General features: G+C 42.6%; 3 protein-coding genes across 4 annotated transcripts; 1 reads left to right on the top strand and 2 right to left on the bottom strand.

The window, feature by feature from the left end:
* Positions 1-46: 46 nt before the first annotated feature.
* On the bottom strand, positions 47-3,886 carry clec14a (C-type lectin domain containing 14A). Of its 2 annotated transcripts, none has more exons than XM_067478768.1 (2): positions 3,729-3,886; positions 47-2,187 (listed from the first exon to the last, which is right to left on the bottom strand). In XM_067478768.1, the coding sequence occupies exons 1-2, from the start codon at positions 3,729-3,731 to the stop codon at positions 868-870; spliced, it is 1,323 nt and encodes a 440-aa protein (XP_067334869.1). In that variant the 5' UTR covers positions 3,732-3,886; the 3' UTR covers positions 47-867. The 2 variants fall into 2 exon arrangements, with proteins under 2 accessions (XP_067334869.1, XP_067334870.1); XM_067478769.1 differs by having other exon boundaries at positions 47-2,183; positions 3,729-3,868.
* Positions 3,887-9,022: 5,136 nt separating this feature from the next.
* On the bottom strand, positions 9,023-20,607 carry sec23a (Sec23 homolog A, coat complex II component). Its single transcript, XM_067479590.1, has 20 exons — positions 20,496-20,607; positions 19,409-19,676; positions 19,264-19,321; positions 19,014-19,100; positions 18,697-18,933; positions 18,238-18,314; positions 17,925-18,069; positions 17,682-17,840; positions 17,245-17,360; positions 16,639-16,762; positions 16,465-16,545; positions 16,275-16,364; positions 12,013-12,119; positions 11,280-11,433; positions 11,132-11,209; positions 10,675-10,836; positions 10,466-10,552; positions 10,171-10,326; positions 10,010-10,075; positions 9,023-9,939 (listed from the first exon to the last, which is right to left on the bottom strand). Exons 2-20 carry the CDS (start codon positions 19,627-19,629, stop codon positions 9,850-9,852), a joined length of 2,295 nt encoding a protein of 764 aa, XP_067335691.1. The 5' UTR covers positions 19,630-19,676; positions 20,496-20,607; the 3' UTR covers positions 9,023-9,849.
* Positions 13,043-15,922, top strand: LOC137101320 (adenosine receptor A3). The gene is made up of 3 exons (XM_067479592.1): positions 13,043-14,426; positions 14,802-14,955; positions 15,071-15,922. The coding sequence occupies exons 1-3, from the start codon at positions 13,730-13,732 to the stop codon at positions 15,231-15,233; spliced, it is 1,014 nt and encodes a 337-aa protein (XP_067335693.1). The 5' UTR covers positions 13,043-13,729; the 3' UTR covers positions 15,234-15,922.
* Positions 20,608-20,933: the final 326 nt, after the last annotated feature.

The raw sequence follows: 20,933 nt of genomic DNA, 5'->3' as shown, positions 1-20,933 counted from the left end.
AAATTATAAAACCAGTAAAACATATTAACATAAACATAAAACAGTGTTTAAATATTGAGCTTTTTATTGTCAGAACAAGCTGCTCTGTCACTGAGTTCTAGCAAGATTTAAACTAATTAAACTAATTAAAGTACAAACACAGACTAAAGTATGTCTTTGTATGAAAACACTAACATTTACATACCACTGCAGCATTTTGGATTATTATTTATCATTAAATGTTCTAAATAATATTTTTTAAATAACACACATTTAAATTTTGAAAAGCCTCAGAGTTTTCCTTTGGTACATGCAGATTTAAGTTAACCATTTGTTACACAGGTTAGTGTCAAACCCCTGAAAAGTCATCATAACAACATTTATCAGGCAGTGGACAAAATTATCAGTATAACACAGTAGATGACAGAATTCTGCTTTTTCCAGTGTGCTGTGTGAGATGAACATTGTGGCTGTTACAAAGGATTGTTACTGAAGCTAAATGACTGTGTGTGAATAAATCTGGATTCAGATGCGTGAGTGTAATAAGTCCTGTAAATGTGGAAACTCAAACAGAATCTTTAAAGTACACAAATACACTAAATTACAGTTTAAAAACTTTGAACACATATAAAAGCACTTAAAAAATATTTCCATAATTCAGTTTTCAAAAATTAATGTTGCTTTAAACCTAAAACAAATTCTGACAATCAGGTGAAAGAATTCCACCTGTCTCCAGGTAAGTTTCATTTCAGTTAGAAACAGATTTAACTTAGGTACACACACAAGTATTTTAAAAATTAAAAAAATAAAGTTGGAGACAGTTTGGAGACAATAATTTCATTTAATTTTTATGTTGACAAGTCTTCAACCAGTCACAGCTCTGCTTCCTCATGTTGCTGTCTTCTCATTGGCTGTGGCGAAGGATTCTCTGCTGTCTTTATTCCTCATCGCCATCTTCTCTGCCTTTTTCATGACTCGTTTCTTCGACCTCCTCATCAGGCAGCACTTCACAGCCACCGCCACAACCACCATCAGCAGCACCAGCACTGCCACAGCAACCAGCACTGGAATTAGGATGACTGGCAGCAAGCTGCTGTTCTCAGCTGTCACAGATTCAACACACACCTCAGAATCCTCCTCATGGAGTGTGCCATTCTCGTCAGAACAGACGCACCTGTAAGAGTCCTCCATGTTTAGACAGGTGTGTGTGCAGGGGGCCCTGCTGCACTTTTTGATGTCCACACAGTGTCCATGAGCATTTTTCTGCAAGCCGGCCTCACATGGTTGGCAGATGGTGGTGAAGTTGGCGGGAGAGTTGTCTGGCAGACGCCACACGGCAGGGTAACCCCAACAGTGCAGCTCCAGCTGGTAAGTGGACCAACACTCCACCTGGATCTTGCTGTTGTTGTTGGGATCCAGACTGAGGAAGCGAGACCCAGGGATGACTGGGTTTTGACATGACTCCAAGCCCGGCATTAGTACAGAACTGGGACCAGGCTGAGGTCTCACCAGTTCAGGTCCAGTTGTAGATTTCAGGTCAGTGTCTGGTTGTGGCTGTGTAGGAAGCTTATGCTCAGTTGCAAGTGGTTCTAGTTTTTGTGTCGCAGGTTTAGTTGGTTGTGGTTTAATAGGCTTATTTCCACGTGCTGTAGATTCTGGTTTAGTTGTAGAAGATTTATTAATGGTTCCTTTGTTCTCAGATGTCTGTCCCGTTTGTTTGCAGATGAATTGGTAACTTTCCTTACAGCTAATAGAAATCAGACCCCAGTTGGTCACTGTTGACCCCCTGAGTTTCCCTGTTAGTGCTGCACAGCGAACTGAGGTGCAGGTGGGCAGTGGTTCTTTTGTCCATCGGATCTCGGGTGATTTCTCGCTGTTGTCCCCTATCCACTTAAATCCTCTCAGTCGGTGGTTGTAATCGACACACTGTTTGGCTTTCTTGAGGCCAACCCAGAAGGTGAAGTTATTGCCAGGTGTCACCGAAACAGAGACAAGGTTTAGGACTTTACTGAGCTCATCCTTAGTGGCAAGGGAGGTGAGGACGCCGGGAGAACAGTTTCTCACGGCCTGGTCGAAGCTGACCTGAGCGTACTCCGTGGAGTAATGTGGTAGTGAGGTTGAATCAGCTGCAAGGTCCCTGGACAGGACAATGATCCAAAGGTAAAACCAACCTGAACAGCGTCCAGAACCCATCTCCTCTGACTCTGTCTGATGAAGACAAGTTCAATATGTTCAAATGTTATTTTCTAAAGAAGTATTTAGTCTTAAGTGTATATTGTTTCCTATCATTATATGCAGATGATACTAAACTGTACATTTCTTTTTACTAAAAAACTGAGAAATAAATAAATCAGTTATAGAGTGTTTGTATACTGGGTATAATAGATAAATGAGGTGGAGTTGTAGTGTTACCACAATACAGAAACTACTGAAAAGCTAACAGCAAACAATAAAAGTGTTTAAAATGATAAAATCAACAATGCAAGAATATGCAATGCAAAAGTTGGAAATGTCCATTCTTTCCCTATCTTTCCAGTCACTACCTCCTTGGTGTTTGAAAAATAAGGCTGGGTGAAGAGTGTAAACGTCAAACATTGGTTGTTGAAAGTCTCTGATTGAATCTTTATCCCATCATTTTTCCCTCATCTGTGTTAGCATCTAATCTCCAGGCCTGATGGCCTAACTGGCTATGGCAGGGTCACCTAGTTAGGCAGATCCTGGATATCTCCTGTTGGTCTCTCATCTTCTGGTTGTGGCAAAAATCTTGATGCACACTGACATGCAGTCAAAGCATGAATGTCTAACTAGCAAAAACCTGGAAAGCCCTGGTACTGTTTTATACTTTACACTTTGACACACACACACAGACACAGTATTACAGATGGCATGATCAGCTCGTGGCATAGGGCTGATACCTAGGTATCTATAACTTTATCCAATCCTAACTACATTAGTTCATGTCTCCCCATACACTGTTCATTCAGCACAGATTTGTTAATTACTATGATCCCATTATTCTATTTTTGTTCGGGTTGTTCCCTTTTTCTGTAGCTGTCTGTGCATGGCATCCTTGTTACTTCCTCATTACAGCATTACACACATAGCAAAGCATTAAATAATTCAACATTTTCCTGTTACAGAAAATAACTACCTTAACATACTATAGTAACATCTGACAGACAGTGAGGGACCATCTTAAAGACAGAGTACCCTGTAAGGACATAGTAAACTGTAAGGACAAAGTACAGAATAAAGACAGAGTGGACTGTAAAGACAGAGTACAGTATAAGGACAGAGTACACTGTAAGGACAGAGTACCCAGTAAGGACAGAGTACAGTATAAGGACAGAGTACAATATAAGGACAGAGTACAGTATAAGGACAGAGTACACTGTAAGGACAGAGTACCCAGTAAGGACAGAGTACAGTATAAGGACAGAGTACAATATAAGGACAGAGTACAGTATAAGGACAGAGTACCCTGTAAGGACAGAGTACACTGTAAAGACAGAGTACACTGAAAACAGAGTACACTGTAAAGACAGAGTAAAGTATAAGAACAGAGTACACTGTAAGGACAGAGTACAGTATAGGGACAGAGTACATTGTAAAGACAGAGTACAGTACAAGGACAGAGTACAGTATAAGGACAAGAAAAGTTTCAGACACATGGAGGAGAGGAAAAAGTACATGGGCCGATGAATTTATTATTGAATTCTAGCATTCAAAGTATGAACATGTTTTCTTACCATCACACTGATTCAACTCGCCTTTATCTTCAAAACCAATCCAGTTCCTTTAGTTAGTTCTCTGTTTCTTCAGTTTTTCCTTGTGTATATACCCTTTTCTCCCTCACTGTCCCCCTGTGTTTTCCCAGATTCTGCTGGTCTTCCTGCACAGTAGCTCTGGTGACCTTACCCCCTCCCAGCCCCCCCCAGCCCCACCCCCCCCCTTCAAAGGACAGGAAGCATGCATAGTCTTGATACGGGGAACTTGTTTCCTTCAGAGAAAAACTGCTGTAGAACCTAAGACTCTGAAACCACAGAGTTAAAGTTTGAGCCAAAGCTGATTATAAAATTTACTAGAAAAGTAAGAAGGAAACAAAGTTAATTCAATTTTCAATTCAATTCAACTTTATTTATATAGCACCAATTCACAACAAAGTCATCTCAGGGCACTTTACAGAATAAAGTCAAGATTATAAAGATATATAAAGAGAACCCAACAATTCCCCCTGGAGCAAGCCATAGGCAACAGTGGAGAGGAAAAACTCCCTTTAACGGAAGAAACCTCCAGCAGAACCAGGCTCAGGGTGGACGGCCATCTGCCTCGACCGGTTGGGGTGAGTGGAAAGGGGAGAGAGAAAAGAACAGAGCAACAAAAGCAACAACAAAACATCTGGCAGATTGGTAGGATCAGTAGCTTCACGCTGGAAGACACACAGCTTCAAAGCCGGGGGACACCTGCAGAAAGGGACAGAGAGAGGGGGACAGAGGAGGACAAAGACAACTACGCGAGAGAACACACAGAGTTAATGACATACAGTGGTGACAATTGCTGGATGAGAGGAGAGATGGTCAAGAGGAGGAAAGGAGCTCAGTGCATTGGGGCGTGGGTCCCCCAGCAGTCTAAGCCTATGGCAGCATAACTATAACTAACTATATGCTTTATTAAAAAGGAAGGTTTTAAGCCTAGGCTTAAAAGTAGAGAGAGTGTCTGCTTCCCGAATCTGAACTGGGAGCTGGTTCCACAGGAGAGGAGCTTGATAGCTAAAGGCTCTACCTCCCATTCTACTTTTGGAAATTCTGGGAACCACAAGTAGGCCTGCATTCTGAGAGCGAAGTGGTCTACTGGGATGATATGGTGCTATGAGGTCTTCTAAATATGATGGAGCCTGACCATTCAGAGCTTTATATGTAAGAAGCAGGGTTTTAAATTCTATTCTACATTTAATGGGAAGCCAATGGAGAGAAGCTAGTGAAGGTGAAATATGATCTCTCTTGCTAGTTCCAGTCAGCACTCTTGCTGCAGCATTTTGGATTAATTGCAGGCTCTTTAGGGAGTTACTGGGGCATCCTGAAAGTAGGGAATTACAGTAGTCCAACCTAGAGGTAACAAATGCATGGACCAGTTTTTCGGCATCACTTTGAGACAGGATGCTCCTAATTTTGGCAATGTTCCGTAGGTGGAAGAAGGCTGTTCTAGAGATTTGTTTTATATGTGAGTTAAAGGATAGATCCTGATCAAAAATAACTCCAAGGTTCCTTGCAGTAGTACTGGAGGCCAGACTTATGCCATCTAGTGTGACAATATGGTTGGACATCATATCTCTGAGATTTTTGGGCCCAAATACTATGACTTCAGTTTTGTCTGAGTTTAAAAGTAAAAAATTGTGGGACATCCAGGCCTTGATGTCTTTTAGGCATGCTTGAAGCTTTATTAACTGATTATTTTCATCTGGTTCCATAGATAAATATAGATGGGTATCATCAGCATAACATTGGAAATTTATGGAGTGTTTTCTAATAATGTTGCCTAAAGGAGACATATATAAAGTAAAAAGTATTGGTCCTAACACAGAGCCTTGTGGAACTCCATAGCTAACCTTTGTGTGCATGGAGGATTCATCATTAACATGAACAAATTGAAATCTATCAGATAGATAAGATTTAAACCAACCTAGTGCAGTTCCTGTAATTCCATTTTCATGTTCCAGTCTCTGTAATAAAATGTTATGATCAATGGTATCAAATGCAGCACTAAGATCTAACAGAACAAGTATAGAGATGAGTCCAGTATCTGAGGCCATGAGAAGATCGTTGGTGACTTTTACCAGTGCTGTTTCTGTACTATGATGAACTCTAAATCCTGACTGAAAGTTTTCATACAAATTATTCCTATGAAGGTGGTCACATAATTGTTTTGCGACTACTTTTTCAATTATTTTAGAAATAAATGGGAGATTAGATATTGGTCTGTAATTGGCTAAAACACCTGGGTCAAGACAGGGTTTTTTAAGTAATGGTTTAATTACAGCTACCTTATAGGCCTGTGGTACATAGCCTGTTTCTAAAGATAGATTTATGATATCTAATATGAATGTATCTATTAAGGGTAAAGCTTCCTTGAGCAGCTTAGTTGGAATAGGGTCTAGCAGACAGGTTGTTGGTTTAGATGAGGTAATAATTGAAGTTAGCTCAGAGAGATCTATGGGTAAAAAGCAGTCTAACAGGGAGTGGGGCCTTATCGACGACTCTAGCACTGTTGAACATGAAGATCTATCTGTAATTTTTGGGGGGAGGATCTGGTGAATTCGTTCTCTAATAGCTACAATTTTATTCATAAAGAAGCTCATGAAGTCATTGCTGCTCAAAGTTAAGGGAATAGTAGGCTCAACAGAACTATGGCTCTTAGTCAGCCTGGCTACAGTGCTGAACAGAAACCGGGGGTTTTCTTATTTTCTTCTATTAATGATGAATAATATGCTGTTCTGGCATCACTGAGAGCTTTTTTGTACATTTTTAAACTATTTTTCCAGGCTAAATGAGATTCTTCTAACTTTCTGGAACCCCACTTCCTTTCTAACTTTCGTGTTTCCTGTTTTAAGTTGCGTGTTTGTGAACTATACCATGGAGATCGCCTCTGCTGGTTTACTGCCTTCTTTTTTAGAGGGGCAACACTATCGAGTATTGTACGTAGTGAGGCGGCAGAATTGTCAACAAGATAATCTACTTGTGCAGGAGTAACATTAAGGAGACTACTTTCCATTGTATTAACATATGGTGAAGCAAATGATGAAGAAATAATTTCTTTAAATTTGTTGACAGCTTTTTCACTTAAGCATCTGCTATAGTGGAATTTTTCCCTAACTGCTATATAGTCCGTTATTGTAAATTCAAATGTTATTAAAAAATGGTCAGACAGAAGAGAGTCGTGAGGAAATATGGTTAAATTATCCGCTTCAATTCCATACGTAAGGACAAGGTCTAACGTGTGACTAAAACAGTGAGTGGGTTTATTTACATTTTGGGAAAAACCAATTGAATCTAATAATGAATTAAACGTAGTGCTCAGGCAGTTACTGTCAGCATCTACATGGATGTTAAAGTCACCCACTATAATGACTTTATCTGTACTAAGCACTAAATCAGATAGAAAATCAGAAAATTCAATCAAAAACTCTGAATAAGGGACTGGAGGACGGTACACGATAACAAATAATAGTGGTTTTTGAGTTTTCCAGTTTGGGTGTGAAAGGCTAAGAGTAAGACTCTCAAATGAGTTATAACTATGTTTAGGTCTAGGAATTATTGATAAGCTACAATGGAAGATTGCTGCAACTCCTCCACCTCGGCCTGTGCTTCTAGGAACATGATAATTAATATGACTTGGGGGGGTTGACTCATTTAAACTGACATATTCTTCCTGCTGCAACCAAGTTTCAGTGAGACAGAATAAATCGAATTGATGATCACTTATTAAGTCATTTACTAACAGAGATTTAGAAGAGAGAGATCTGATATTTAATAATCCACATTTAATAGTTTTGGGGTTTTGTTCTGTAAGAGGAGTAGTCTTAACTTTTATTAGGTTATTATGATTAACTCCTCTTGTTGTCATATTTACTTTATGTAATTTAGGTCGGGGAACAGACACAGTCTCTATAGGTATGTTGGAGTTGTGGGGGGGTGACGGTTAACAGTTCTAATGACTGAGGACACTACAAGCGAACAAAGAAACCACAAGTTAAATGAGGAGATGGATAATGTGATACAAATATACAGAAAACACATTTGAAAAAAGACAGAAAAAATATAAATATCTGAAAGGAGTTTGTTCCGATATACTAAATCAAGTTTAAAGATTTTCACTTCCTCCAGTTTCAGGTCAAATGATGAGGTTCTACTGGTTTCTCATAACTGCTCGAGAACTCCTTCCTGTTTCTTTAGGAATGTCTGAAGATGTCCTACTACTACTAAAGAATGTTCCAGGGGTTCTTGAGAATGTTCACAAAAGTGTCTTCAGTGTTAGAAATGTCCCCATAGTGATAGAATCTAAAAGTCATTCTCAAAGTCATCACTTTATTGTTTCATTGTTAAAACTGTGGAAATTGACCAACAGGATGAGAGTTGTCATAGCAACCCAGATGTTTCCTGTGGGAAGTGAGAGAAGAATGGCAGGAAGTTTGAGGTCTTGAAGGGTGTTGGCTTGACAAATGGCCCACTGTTGTCATGGTCATGCTTTAATGGGGAACCTCTCTGTGTTATTGTCCTTCACATTTATTTAAGAGATTTAAATTTGAGAGGCTCTTATTTTGGAAGTATTTGCAACCACCTGCTGGGTGGTGATTGGTCAGTTTTAAGAGCTCAGAATGACAAGTAATATGACACATTCTTAATAAAGTTTAAAAGTTAATTTCACACTAAATTGTGTGATGCACAGACGTAGACACAGATCACTACAGTTTTTACCCTTTGAAATAACTCACCTTAATCATCACTGGTGCAGAAAGCGGGCTTTATGAATGAGTAGTCAATAGGTTTAAAGTAGCATAGATACACCTCCACCTGTTGCTGGAGAATCAGCGTCCAGACTTAAATCTGCACAGTGAAGACAAAGGGACCCTCCAATATACTCTGGGAAAGATAATTGAAAAGCAGATGTAATTTTCAAGTCACTAAATATGTCAGAGTACAGTTAAATCCATCACTAGAAAATGGAAAGAACATGCCTCAGAAATCTGCCTGGAGCAGGTTGTCTGAGCAACCATACAAAAAGACTAGTTAGGGAGATCACCAAGACCCTTTGAGTCCTCTGAAGGACTCGAGTACAGGAGGCCAGCTTTTGATCAGACAGATGTTCAGGTCTCACAACAGCATTCAGTTTCCATGGTGACTGGGTGTCTGTATTTACTCATCTGTTTAGCAACAGTCAGGGAAGAGATAGACAGAGAGAGTGATAGAGAAGGGACATCTGAGTAATGACAGACGTGGACCGAAGTGTGGGACTTTAATGCCGAACAAAAACAGAAGAAACACAGAAGTTCTCCACAGCAGAATTTTATTAGAAACAAGATAAAAGATTCTGCAGGACTTTTAGTGTTGGGGATCTGAGCTTTGTGCCTGATCATCACATAACACATAACAGTTTCTAATTTCTCACTTTTCATGTTGCTTGTTTTTGCTTCATCGGAATCATCAAACTTTTACTGTCCTTGCATTGAGTAAACAGAAACATGACTTGTCTGATTAAAGTCTGACACCTGTTGGAGAGAAACAGAAAGACACCTAATCTGTTTTATATCTTCAAAGACCAAAACATTGTCACAGCGTTTACACTTTATTTTCCTGCAAACAATTACGTAGTTTGGTTCACACCCAAACAACACTGTTACTGCTGAAGGCCTCCACTTCTGTGCTGTTTCACATTAAAAGCTTCACATAAATAAATCACAAGGAAGTTTTTATTGTGAAGTTACAGAAGGAATATTAGATGTTTTATAACTTTTTTTCTCACAGGATGAGTTGCAGCAGGACTAAATAATTCAATGCTAACACTGTGAAGCCTAACACAGGTGGATCAGAACAGACAAACTGTGATTGTTCACATTTTATTTGAAATCTCTTAATGGACCTGAAATGGCTGAAAGAAAAAAAAATCAAACGTAAGAAACAGCAGAGCAGCTACTGTCAGATTAAAGCTACCTGCAGGTTCTAAACTACCTGCTGCTGATTGGCTGGAACTGACAGGTGATTGCAGGATGTGATGGCTTGTTACTTAGTTTGGTTGACTGTTGTCATGGAAACACAGGCAGGACGTGCAAAATAAAATAGTAAACATAACAGACAGGTGAGGACAGGTGAGGACAGGTCAGGCAGCGCTAGAGACCGCGAGTTTCTTCAGGTGATCCATAAACACCTGTAGACTGACATCATCCGTTAGGATGGGAGCTCCAGACTCCTGCAGATGAAACAAGTCATTAACCCCTGAGTCATATCTACAGGTTTCTGTTTAAACATGAGGGTCTTACCTGTCCCCAGGTGTACATGTTGTTGTGAGTCTGGGAGGGGTTCACTTTGGAAAGCAGGAACCGAGCCTGGAAACATTATCAACAATTAAACCTGATCTCTGAGTATTTTATATCTTTCTACTTTGGACAGGTGGGTTTTAACAGTGTGTCAGTGCCCCCACCTGGCTGCCTCCGTGCTCCGTGTCGATGTATCTTGGCATGGGAAAGCGAGTGTGCAGCAGCTCCTGAGCATCATCCACTGGCGCCTGCAGCAGGTGTCTGAAGTTTTCGTACTCTGACATTTCTTGATAGCCGGCCTTCCTCCACTGAGCTACGGTCTGATGGGGATTTGTTATTGAAACTGTATTTAGATCTGTAAAGATCTGTAAAATGTAGCTCAAAGGAAAAAAATAACACACCCTGAAAAGTGACTCTGAAAGTGTGTGTGTGTACGCACATACATACACATATACATACCTCTCCGTGGTAGATGAGAATCTGGAAGAAAGTGTCCATCAGCAGGATCCGGTCTGGCAGAATGCTGCTGCTGTCCAACAGGACCGGCTGAAACACACAATTCCTAATCATTACCAGATTAATAAGTCCAACTGTCTGTTTCTACAATAAATTTTCCCTTCACTACTGCACCCCTGGACCGAACCTTATGAACAGGCACGTAGAATTACCTCAGGGGGGCCGTTGAAAGAATAAGCATAGAGCACCGGCTGGATCATGATCAGAGCCTGGGTCAGGTCCTGTCTGTTGAATTGGTGTCTGTAATATGAGCTCTCATCTGGACTGTTGTTGAACACCTGCAGGAAGGGGGAACGCCGCAGGTGGAACATGAACTGAAACACAGAGACAGGTAATCTGTCAGTCACAGGTGAGTAGAGACAGGAAGCTGAAGTAGGTAACAGGTCGGGTAAGTGTAAAGCTCACACTTTAAACAATGCCCTAACTTTACTGGAAATGTGGTTTATACAGAAGTCCAGTACTGAGTCAATCTTAGTCTGGATGTGGTTAAATGACTAAAACCTGTTATAAGCAGCTGGGTGATTAACAAAGGCTGGAGCCTCTTTGTGACATTAGCAGATGAGCAGCAGGTGGAAGATTAAAGTCAGAAAATTATGGGATGTGGATCACCTGAGGGTAGAGGGAGAAGGTCTCGGAGAACCTGAAGGAGTTTGGGTCATCCTTGTGATAATCTCCAAACTTCTGACACTGAAAAAAACAGAATTAGACTGAAACTATTGTCCTGATTCTGATCTGTCTTTAACCTTTGTCTTCTTACCAGCCTGATGAGCTGCCTATCCAACCACCGCAGGACGTCTGGTCCCTCCTCCGTCTCCGCTCTGTACACCGCCAACCTCGCCATCAAGATAGCTGCCGCCTCCTGGTCGAAGGATGCTGCAATATTCTGGATCTGAGTCTGAGCGTCTGCCCAGCTGCAAGGGGACACAAAACAGTGTATGTCTGTTGAAGCTGCAGCAAATTGTAAAAGAAGAACTTTGTAACATCACATTTTAATCTTCCCAGTCCATCAGCTGCACAGACCTGAAGCAGAACTTTTTTTGAAACAGTCCTCTTACCAACATTCAAACCAACACCACTAGACTGGGTGACAGGTGTCCTTCCAAAGATGCTCAGTGAAGAAAATTTTATTTTGAAAAGGCCTTAATCTCCATAAATTTGCAACTGACTCTTGTTTACCTCAGACCAATGTACAAGAGCATTGGAGGAAACAATTAGGATGTCTCCACTGAGTGATTTGAATGAGGAAACCTGTCCCCCAGTGCAGCAGTGCATCTCTGATGGGTTTTCATCAGTTTCTGGACAACAGAGGTCCACAGAACAGATGAACAAACTAATCCAGGTCGCAGACTGAAAGACTAAACAGAAGGACAGACGATTCAGTGCTGGTTTTTGTGTCTGCATGGAGATTGTTGAAGATACAATGAATTTGGAATGTGACCAAAGTTCTCCTTTATCCTAAGGACAGTGTAGGTCCGAGTTGACTCTCTTACTTTCTGGCTGTGGTGGTAACCCGGATGCGTCTCTGTCCTGATGAGTGCTGGTATTGGGTCACAAACTGGATGGCTCCACGGCCGCCCTGAGGGATCGGAGCGTTGTGCTGCAGCACAAACAGCAGCAAGTCAGATAATCATCAACCAGCAGCTTATAAAAGATGAGACTACTTACACTAATATAAACAATGATAAACTGTCCCATGTAGCATAGTAACGTCAACTTAATCTAAGTCGTCTGAGCTGTCCCAGGTTTACCAAAACCATGTTGCTTCCTGAACATTTTCATAACCAAACAGTTTTTAAGCAGAGGGGATGCAGAGAACAAACCACCAACCTGTCTGTGCTTCTGAACTTTAAACTTAAGTGAAGGGAGAAGCCGAAATCAACTGAACACCACCTTCGCTTGGTGTTGGAGGGAGGAAACGAGACTAAGCATCAGCCCTTCATTTCAACACGTCTCAGGAACTGAACTGACACAACAGTGTATTTATATCACCCTGTCAAGTATCTGTTTCAGCCAAGTTTATTTTCATGTTGCTTTCATGTTGCTTTCATGTTTCATGTTGCTTTACCACAGCAGGAAAAAAGACACACAAACACAATGAAGCTTTAGTCCATAACCACCGAACACTTTGTTCATGTTGTTTTTATTAAAAACTACTCACACTCAATATTCACACTGTAGCTTCTATACTGTAGCAGTGAAACAGACTCGTACTGAGCAACAAGTCTGATGTGGCACAGCAGGAAGCTTGTGAGTCAGGATGGTTTGTTCGGAGTCCACCACAGCACACTCATTCTGATCACATGAAGCCCAACTGAACCCTGAAGCAGAAATACAAACAGAACCTGTGCTCTGATTGGCTGCTCCATAGTTGAAGCCAAACTGAGCTTCTCAGTGGTCTGAGGCTGCTGCTGATTAGACAGCTGTACACCTGTTATTACCTGAGTCAGGCTGTGTGACAGCTGTACACACACACACACACACACAAACAGGATATTGGCTGTTTAGTGGTGTTGACTTTACAGCCAGCAGATAATGTGTCTTCTCATCATCATCGCCTCAGCAGGTGAGCAACAGGTGCACCACAGCAACGCTGCCTCTGGAGACACGCCTACTGCAGTTCGCCCTCACAGTCAGAGCCAAACACTGTCAGATCAGATCTAAACTCTGATGATTAAACATCGGTCAGTTAGCAACATCTGGATATTGATGGCCAAGACGGGAGCACTTGACTAGGACCGAACAGCTGCAGGCACAGTAGTCATTATCCATCAATAACCAAATGATTTTGTTCCTGTTTATTGTTTCACCTCATCTGAAGGATGTGAAGACTAATTATTTCTTCCTGGTTCACTGGTCCAGATCAGGAGATTATCTAGTGTTCAGAAACTGATTCAAACCCTGGTTAGGTCCTGGAAACCAGCTCACTCTGCAAGTTTGACTCTGCCCGACACCATCTCACCGCTTTGATCATCTCTGTGGTGACTGAGGTCCAATTGAGCAGGTCCTACAGAATTTTTAGTTTGTTTATATCACAGAGGTCTGCTCAGGTCTGGACTTGAGGACGGTCTAGTTTCTGAAGAAACACTGCCCTGGAGCCATAACAAAATGTGAAGCTACAATGTGACATCCTGACAGAGAAACACGAAGGTGGAATTTCTTTCTGGTCAGAGTTTTGAGGGAAGTACATCTGTGATTGTGTTAAACAAGATGTTGGTTTCTTTGAGGACTCTGTACACTCCCCTGATGGTTCTGACAAGTTTGGCCTCAATCTGTGGGAACCTCCTGCTGCTGCTGGTGCTCCTTCTCAACAAGGAGCTCCGGTCCGACACTCTGGGCCTCACCCTGAGCTTCAGCCTGAGTGACCTGGCTCTCGGACTCTGCATCACGTCTGTTGGAGCCCACAACAGCCTCTCCTGGTCCGAGGGCTACACAAGCGAGAGCGCCTTCTGTCAGGGTAGCGGATTCATCTTCCTCCTCCTGCAGACCTCCTCCATCCAGTCCCTCACATGGGCCACCGTTGATAGGTTCACAGAGATCTGTTTTGCCCTCAGCTACAGCAGCATCTGGACGGCCAGCCGGTGTCGGGCCCTACTGATCCTGATCTGGGTGTTTTGCCTGTTCAATGCCACCCTGCCCCTGCTGGGGTTTGGCAGCTATGTCTACAGCAAGTCACGATTTCTCTGCTGCCTGGGCTTTACACTTGAGAACAGGTACTTTGTAATGCAGTGGACGCTGCTGGGCATCATTGTGCCAGTACTCACAATGTGCTCTCTCAATGGGTACATCGTGTATGTGGCCAGAAAACAGACCCTGAGAGGAACCTTCATGTGCAACGACCTGCACTGCTACTATGTTCCTGCCAACATATACCTAAGGAGTTCGATTGTGATGGTCTCAACCTCAGGTGAGTTCATGCTCCACCCTCACTGGTTTGTAACATAGTCCACTTGCCCTGTTCCTCTTCTCTCTCTAAAACTATCAGTTCTAGAAAAAACAACATTTTCAGATCCTGTGTTTGTTGGGTTCAGGGTGATTTTGCAGTGAAAGCAGTTAAAAAGCTCACAGGACAGCTTAGTCAGACTGACTCCAACTCTACCTTCATGATTCACAGTCATCACCATCATTACAGTAAAGGTTAAAGGTCACACCAGCAGAAAGAAATGGGAGAAACCGGAGAGTCATTCTGAGAACTCTCTACAAATCCTAAATCTTTGTCACCAGTCCTCTTCTACCTACAATCTGCTGGTGATATGGTCCTCTGGTTTATGTCTGCTTTTAGTGTGTTTGCTGGTCTGCTGGCTGCCCTACATCTCAGTTTGTCTGTATGAGACATTCATCGTTGAGCAGAGTCCTGCTGTGAGCTCTGCCCTCTCCACCTGGCTGGCTCTGACTAGCGCCGCACTTAACCCCTGGATCACCTGCTTGACACAGACGTAAGTTAGACTCATAGGAGCTTTGTGTGCAGTGGTTCTTTTATGAACCTAGAATATTGAATTTTATATGTTGTAAAGATGCTTTGTTGATGTCTTTTTGCTTGTGCATCTCCAGCAGGTACAGGGTGGCGGCACGTCACAGTGTCTGCAGATTTGTTCAAAGGTGGTCAGGGACACCTCAGGAGCCCCACCCACAGAGCTCCACTCTATGCCTGGAATCGACAAATCGTGTCAGCACAATGTCTGGAAACTCCCTGGACACTTCCACACCACTATGATCCACCATTATCTTCGTTATGACAGAAACACTTGCAGCAGGCATCAGGCTGACCTGTGACAGTCACACTGCATTCTGGGACATACAGCTCTTCTACATTCACAGCTAAGATTCCAGTTAATTGGACAACTGCAGCTTCGGAAGTTTACTTTTGGCTTAATTGGAGAGCAGTGACAGCAGTGACTGGAGGCTCTGTCTGATAACTTGCACTTGCATCTCACGAAATGTAAACTTTTCTGATAGGACTTTGCTTTGATGTTTTTCTCCTTGAATTAAGATTTTTGCTGCCTTGTACCTCACATGTAAGTTGCTTTGAATAAAAGCGTCTGCTAAATGACTACATGTAAATGTAAATAACTTTTGTGTCTTTGTCAAACAGCCGCTGACACAGCCTCCTATATTTCGTTTTTTAGAAATAGTGTTTTAGCCTCAGTACAGAAAGAGCTGAGGTGTTTAAAAATGTGATCTGGATCATCTTAAAACGTGCAGGAGGTTGCCCTAGGTCTTACCAGAAGAAACTTATAAAGTTTCCCATCCAGTGTAGAAATTGATCTGTTCCCTGACCCATATACACAAGGTTGAATGAATGAAGGTTCACACAGTAACAGGCTTTGTGACTTTTCTTAGTTCAAACTTCTAGATACAGATCATCTGACTTTAGGAAACAGAACGCTCTGATTGTTAATGTAAATAAACTATTAAGTAATAATAACAACAAGTGAATTAATGCACATCTGTTATTTTTATCTATGTCATTTACTATCGTCTTTTTTCCCTCAGTTATGTTTGTGTTCACCTGTACCTGCATGTACTGCCTGGCCGATAGTGATGATTATACTGCAATAAAATGCGCTTTTATCTAAACTGTTCCAGAGTTTGGATGGAGCTTTTATTTTGTTGACCTCAGAAAGCACTGCTGTTGGATCATCTGCATAAATAATAAATGTCTAAGGACTGAGGTTTATCTGTGATCAGTTTTTACGAGTTGCAAAGATGTAATAAATCAACCACAGTGTAAAGATCAGAGGTTAGGTGTTTGTACCTGGTTGACAACTTCGAAGTACAAGGCTAGCGTAGTACATGGATCCAAACCACAAATCTTCCACTGACACGTTCCTCCAGTCCCAATCTCCTGTGAAACCACAATGGTAATCTGTTACTGTACACTTGTCCTGAAGGTGGCTCAGCTGAAACACAAGGTCGAAGGTCACTGGTATGTGCTAGTTACATACATTTTCAGACACACACGGTCCTTTAGCATTCAGAGACACACAGGGGCCGATGGCTCCTGATACTTTGATCTCTCTGGACGTCTGAAACAGAAAGAGCAGCAATTTTCACCTGGGATATGGGTGAGGCACGGTGGCTTGCCCTCCCAGTACAGGTGAGCCGTTTCTTATTCATACCTTGACCTCCAGCGTGGCAGCAAAAGCCATCTTGAAGGAACCCTGGACATCTTTAGTGAAAACTCTTTGGAAGGTTTGTTTAAACAGGGATGTGTTGAAGGAGTCAGCCATAACCATGTAGCCTCTGTAAAGACACACACACACGTAGTGTTTTCTTCTCTGGAGTGGTTGGGGTATGCGAGTGGTACCATACTCCTCTGTATTTATTCAGTTATTTGTACAAACACAGACATGCTGTACCTTGTCTCCTTTTCCTGCTGTTCTGTGTTTTACACAGCAGGATACACAACAGGAATAAACTGCAGTGCACTAGATTAGAATCACATAAAAAAAAAAAAAAATTAAAAACACTGAATGGCAGGAAAAGAAGACAGATCAGCTCAGTGCAAACAGAAAAAGTCACTTAACATCTGATTGCTGTTTGCTTATCCCTGTGAACAGCTGCCTCAGCTTTTAATTGGTTTCAGTCACACTGTCGTTTTTGTTCAGAGTTTGCATTGTGAGACAAAATTGTGCTTTACGCTTTAACTAACACTCAAACTATTGATTAATATTTTTCATGGACCCTTAAAGATCAAATAAACTACTGCACGTGTGTGTATGTACCCAGTGTAGTTTGCACAGCATTTCATCTCCAGCATGCCGGTCTGATCGAGAGCACAGGCATAAATGTCGATGATGTGGCCATTAGTGGAGGCTCTGTTGGCCAGAGACTCGTAATGCTGCAACAAAGAAACACAGACTGAGAGCAGACCACGACCTCTGAACGAGGCAGAAAAAAAGAATGAGAGAGAGTCTGATCTGATGTAATCAAAATAAGCATAAGAGGAAATACGGTTTTATAATGTTTATTGGACTGAACAAGGATTAAAGCAGCCCAGTGAGATAATACAAGACAAATTGATGATGGTGTAAAGCTAAAGCCAAAAATAATAAAACAGGTGAGACTTTTTTGTGCAGTTTAACTGACTCTGCAGCCTCAGACCTTCACTACGCCTCTGAACACTACCACTACCATTTACCAACACTAAACCAGCTCTCACCTTGGTGGCTTTCTTCATGAACTTGGCATTGTCCTTCTCAATATCGTGCCAGGACCTGATGGGGGTCTTCAGTTCATCCCCCACCACCATGCCGGGGCCCTGTGTTGCGGGCCCGCTAATGAATGTCATGATACGAGCTCCTGTGTTGGGGAAGGTGCACTGTGGGTAAAAACCACTGATTAGACTCTGTGACCTCAGGGTGATGCTGAAACCTCTGCCCCCCACAATCTCTGACTCCCCCACCTCCAGCAGGCCTACAGCGATGGACATGGCGACGCCCAGTGAGCGCAGCGGCCTCTTCCCCTGAGTGACAGGCCAGGGGTCCCGCTGCAGCTCCCCCAGCAGGTCAGTCAGGTTCATGTCAATCTTCTGCACTGGCTGCAAAAACCTGAGGAAGGATTCACACTAACACTGTTATCTACAGCAGGTCTACAGCAGATTTGACAGAACGTTAATTTTTAATGTAACCATCACTCTCTTGCACTGATGCTATGCACACTGTGTGTGTGTGTGTGTGTGTGTGTGTGTGTGTGTGTGTGTGTGTGTGTGTGTCTACCTGTTGGAGACAGGCTGCTGGGCAGTCTGGGGTCCTCGTCCCTGAGTGGCTGAAGGTTTAGTCAGACCGAGCATTTCCTGCAGAGTCAGTTCACTGTTACAGACTAAAAACAGGTCCAGGTGCGTTTACATAAACTACACTGTCCAATGTGAAATACGGTTTAACTTGGTTTTCAATACTTTTTGGATCAGGCCAGTGATATTGGAACAGAGTTAATCCCTGACCAAGCTCTGCTTATTATGAGTTGCTATGATGTGACAGTGCAGAAAATGAAGCAGAACCACCTACAGACAGCTGGTGTTATCGCTGTGCACAGAACTCGAGTTAGATCCATATTTGGATTTTTTTCTGGACTTACTCAAAGACAAAGAAACCAGCTGGATGTAGGGACACTGTCTGGTCTGAAATTTTCAGTTCCTGGCATGCTTTTCTGATCATGAACTTGCTAATTTTTTCTACCTGCAGCTGCTTTGCGTTCAGGTCCTTGGTCCCCCTGAAGACATAGCTCTTAGAGATCCCCTCACAGCCGAGCTCGTGGACCTGAACCATGCGTCCAAAGGTGATGAGTCCAACCAGCGCAGTAGGAGGCAGCAGAGACAGAGACATCTGCAGAGATTCCTTCAGGGCCTGCAGGTCTTCATCCTCCATGCAGGTGTCAACCACATATAGGAAGACCAGCGGCATCTGAGGACCCCTCTGAAAACATAGACCAAGTTACAGGCCGTGTCTGTTTATGACTGTACCTGTCTGACTTTATTTTCGGCCTTCACTCTCACCTGGACCACATACTCAATGGTGGAGAACTGAGGGAGTAGCTCAGCCGGTTGGTTCACCTCGGAGATGCCAGCGTAGGATGGAGGAAACTAAAAAAGAACACACACAGTTAATGCTCTGGAACTATGTAAGATTGCTTTGATGTCTGATTGAAGCACACTCTGCAGAGTTACAGGGTATTAATCCTACAAACTGACACGAAAAGGAAATCTTCGGGAAACACTGTCATCAAGCCTAAACTTGTCTGTTTACCTGGTTCCTCTGGTAGCAGAAGTTACAGGCCCACAGTTTGGCTCTGTAGTCCACCTGGCTGGAACACAGACAGACAGGTGTTACACAGGTGTGTATGAAACAGGTATTTGTCAGACAGGTGTATTTAAGACAGGAAGATATGTACCAAAGTGGGTTAAGCACAGCACGGCAGGTGGCGCGGCTGCATAGAACTGGTTCGTATTGGATTGGGGGCAGGTCCGGTCTCTCCTTCAGGGGGGTGAACAGTGCCGCCACAGGCACTACCATCCGTGTTGCCTCCAACCGGCTGGATGGCCACACATTCCAGCTGAACCGCACGCCGTCACGCTCCTCGTTCTGAGTGATGTACTCTGGGAAGGTCGCCATGGCAACGCAGAGACACAGGAGAGGACTGACAGTCTGTCAGGAAAAAACTGGGTGGGGATAATTATATTAGTTTTGAACAGAAACTAAGTGGAATTAAAAACGGCACTATTGTGAAACATCCAGAGATTAACCATGAATTAAACTCAGGATCTAAAACATTCAGGTCTTCCTCTAGACTCCCGCCTTTCAGCTCCAACTTCAGCATCCTTCTACCAATATATTCACAATCTCTCCTCTGAACATGTCCACACCACGTCAATCTGGCCTCTCTGACTTTATCTCTTCACTTTTAAATACCGTTGTATAAACGTGTCAACTCCACTACTGCCCCGCCCCCCGAGAAACCACCAACCAAACTACGTTCTATTTTCTGCGTGTTTTAAAGAAACAAAATCACGTGTGAAAATTGAGCTTTCAGGTAACTGTTAGCTAAACACGTCCTCCCAATATTTACTTCACAGAACAGAAACACTAAAGTACAAATACTTAATTACGGTACGGTGGTAAAAGTTACTTCATCTGCTGATCGTTAATCTTTAACTTTTAAAGTCCAGCTCAGATTAAAGATGCAGAGACACTAAACAGGATTACGGCAGGCGGTGCCTTCATGACGACTTTCGGCATGACTCTCACCTGAATCTGATGGCTTTGATCTAAATAAGAAATAAACCAAAACGTTTTATCCGCAGTTTGAGCTTAGTTAGCCTCGGAGCTAACGGCTAACTGCAGCTTCACTAACACCACGCAGGTGACAGGTAGTTAGAGGGAAAAACAGGTGAGTGGACAGAGTCCAGCTTAAGTTGCAGTCCCGTCAGTTTCAGGTGAATTTGTGAATGAAGGTAAAAAGCTGACGACAGCCAACTTACCGCCGCTCCGCCACTGCTGCTCCTCTCTACTGACAACGAAGCAAAACAATATGGCGGCTGCCCGGCGCCACGTCAAGACACAGATGGGACGAATTTACGGAGGTCTCACTGTGTGCGATATTTAGGGACCACATTCCTTATCCTCGAGAACGTGGCGGAGGTGAAAGAGTGGAAAGTTACTGTTACAGGTAGAATCAATAGCATTTCCCCTGCCCACGGAGAAAAAAGTCAATGTAATGGGCCCCAAATTTTCAGAAAATTGCAAAATCACCAAAGAGAAATATGATAAGCTGGTTTAACGTGTGTCTTGTAATCTTTTTATGGGTATAACTAAGATTATTGTAATTATAGAAAAGGGGGTAACATTTATCAACGTAGAAAAAAAAATTAACATCACAAGATAAATGGGATGGTTGCATAAGAGATTCTTATTACATT

The sequence above is a fragment of the Channa argus genome, chromosome 16 (assembly GCF_033026475.1).
Source record: "Channa argus isolate prfri chromosome 16, Channa argus male v1.0, whole genome shotgun sequence".
Lineage (NCBI taxonomy): Eukaryota > Metazoa > Chordata > Actinopteri > Anabantiformes > Channidae > Channa > Channa argus.
This window is presented reverse-complemented; position numbering and strand designations above follow the sequence as displayed.

Bases quoted from the DNA above. Each gene is read 5' to 3' on its own strand.
- LOC137101320 (XM_067479592.1), top strand. From the start codon at position 13,730: ATGTTGGTTTCTTTGAGGACTCTGTACACTCCCCTGATGGTTCTGACA. The intron at 14,427-14,801 runs GTGAGTTCATGC...GTCTGCTTTTAG, and splicing joins TGTGATGGTCTCAACCTCAG to TGTGTTTGCTGGTCTGCTGG. The intron at 14,956-15,070 runs GTAAGTTAGACT...GTGCATCTCCAG, and splicing joins ATCACCTGCTTGACACAGAC to CAGGTACAGGGTGGCGGCAC.
- sec23a (XM_067479590.1), bottom strand. From the start codon at position 19,629: ATGGCGACCTTCCCAGAGTACATCACTCAGAACGAGGAGCGTGACGGC. The intron at 18,315-18,696 runs GTAGAAAAAATT...CTGACTCTGCAG, and splicing joins TGAACGCAAAGCAGCTGCAG to GAAATGCTCGGTCTGACTAA. The intron at 16,763-17,244 runs GTACATACACAC...GTGTCTTTACAG, and splicing joins TGCTGTGCAAACTACACTGG to AGGCTACATGGTTATGGCTG.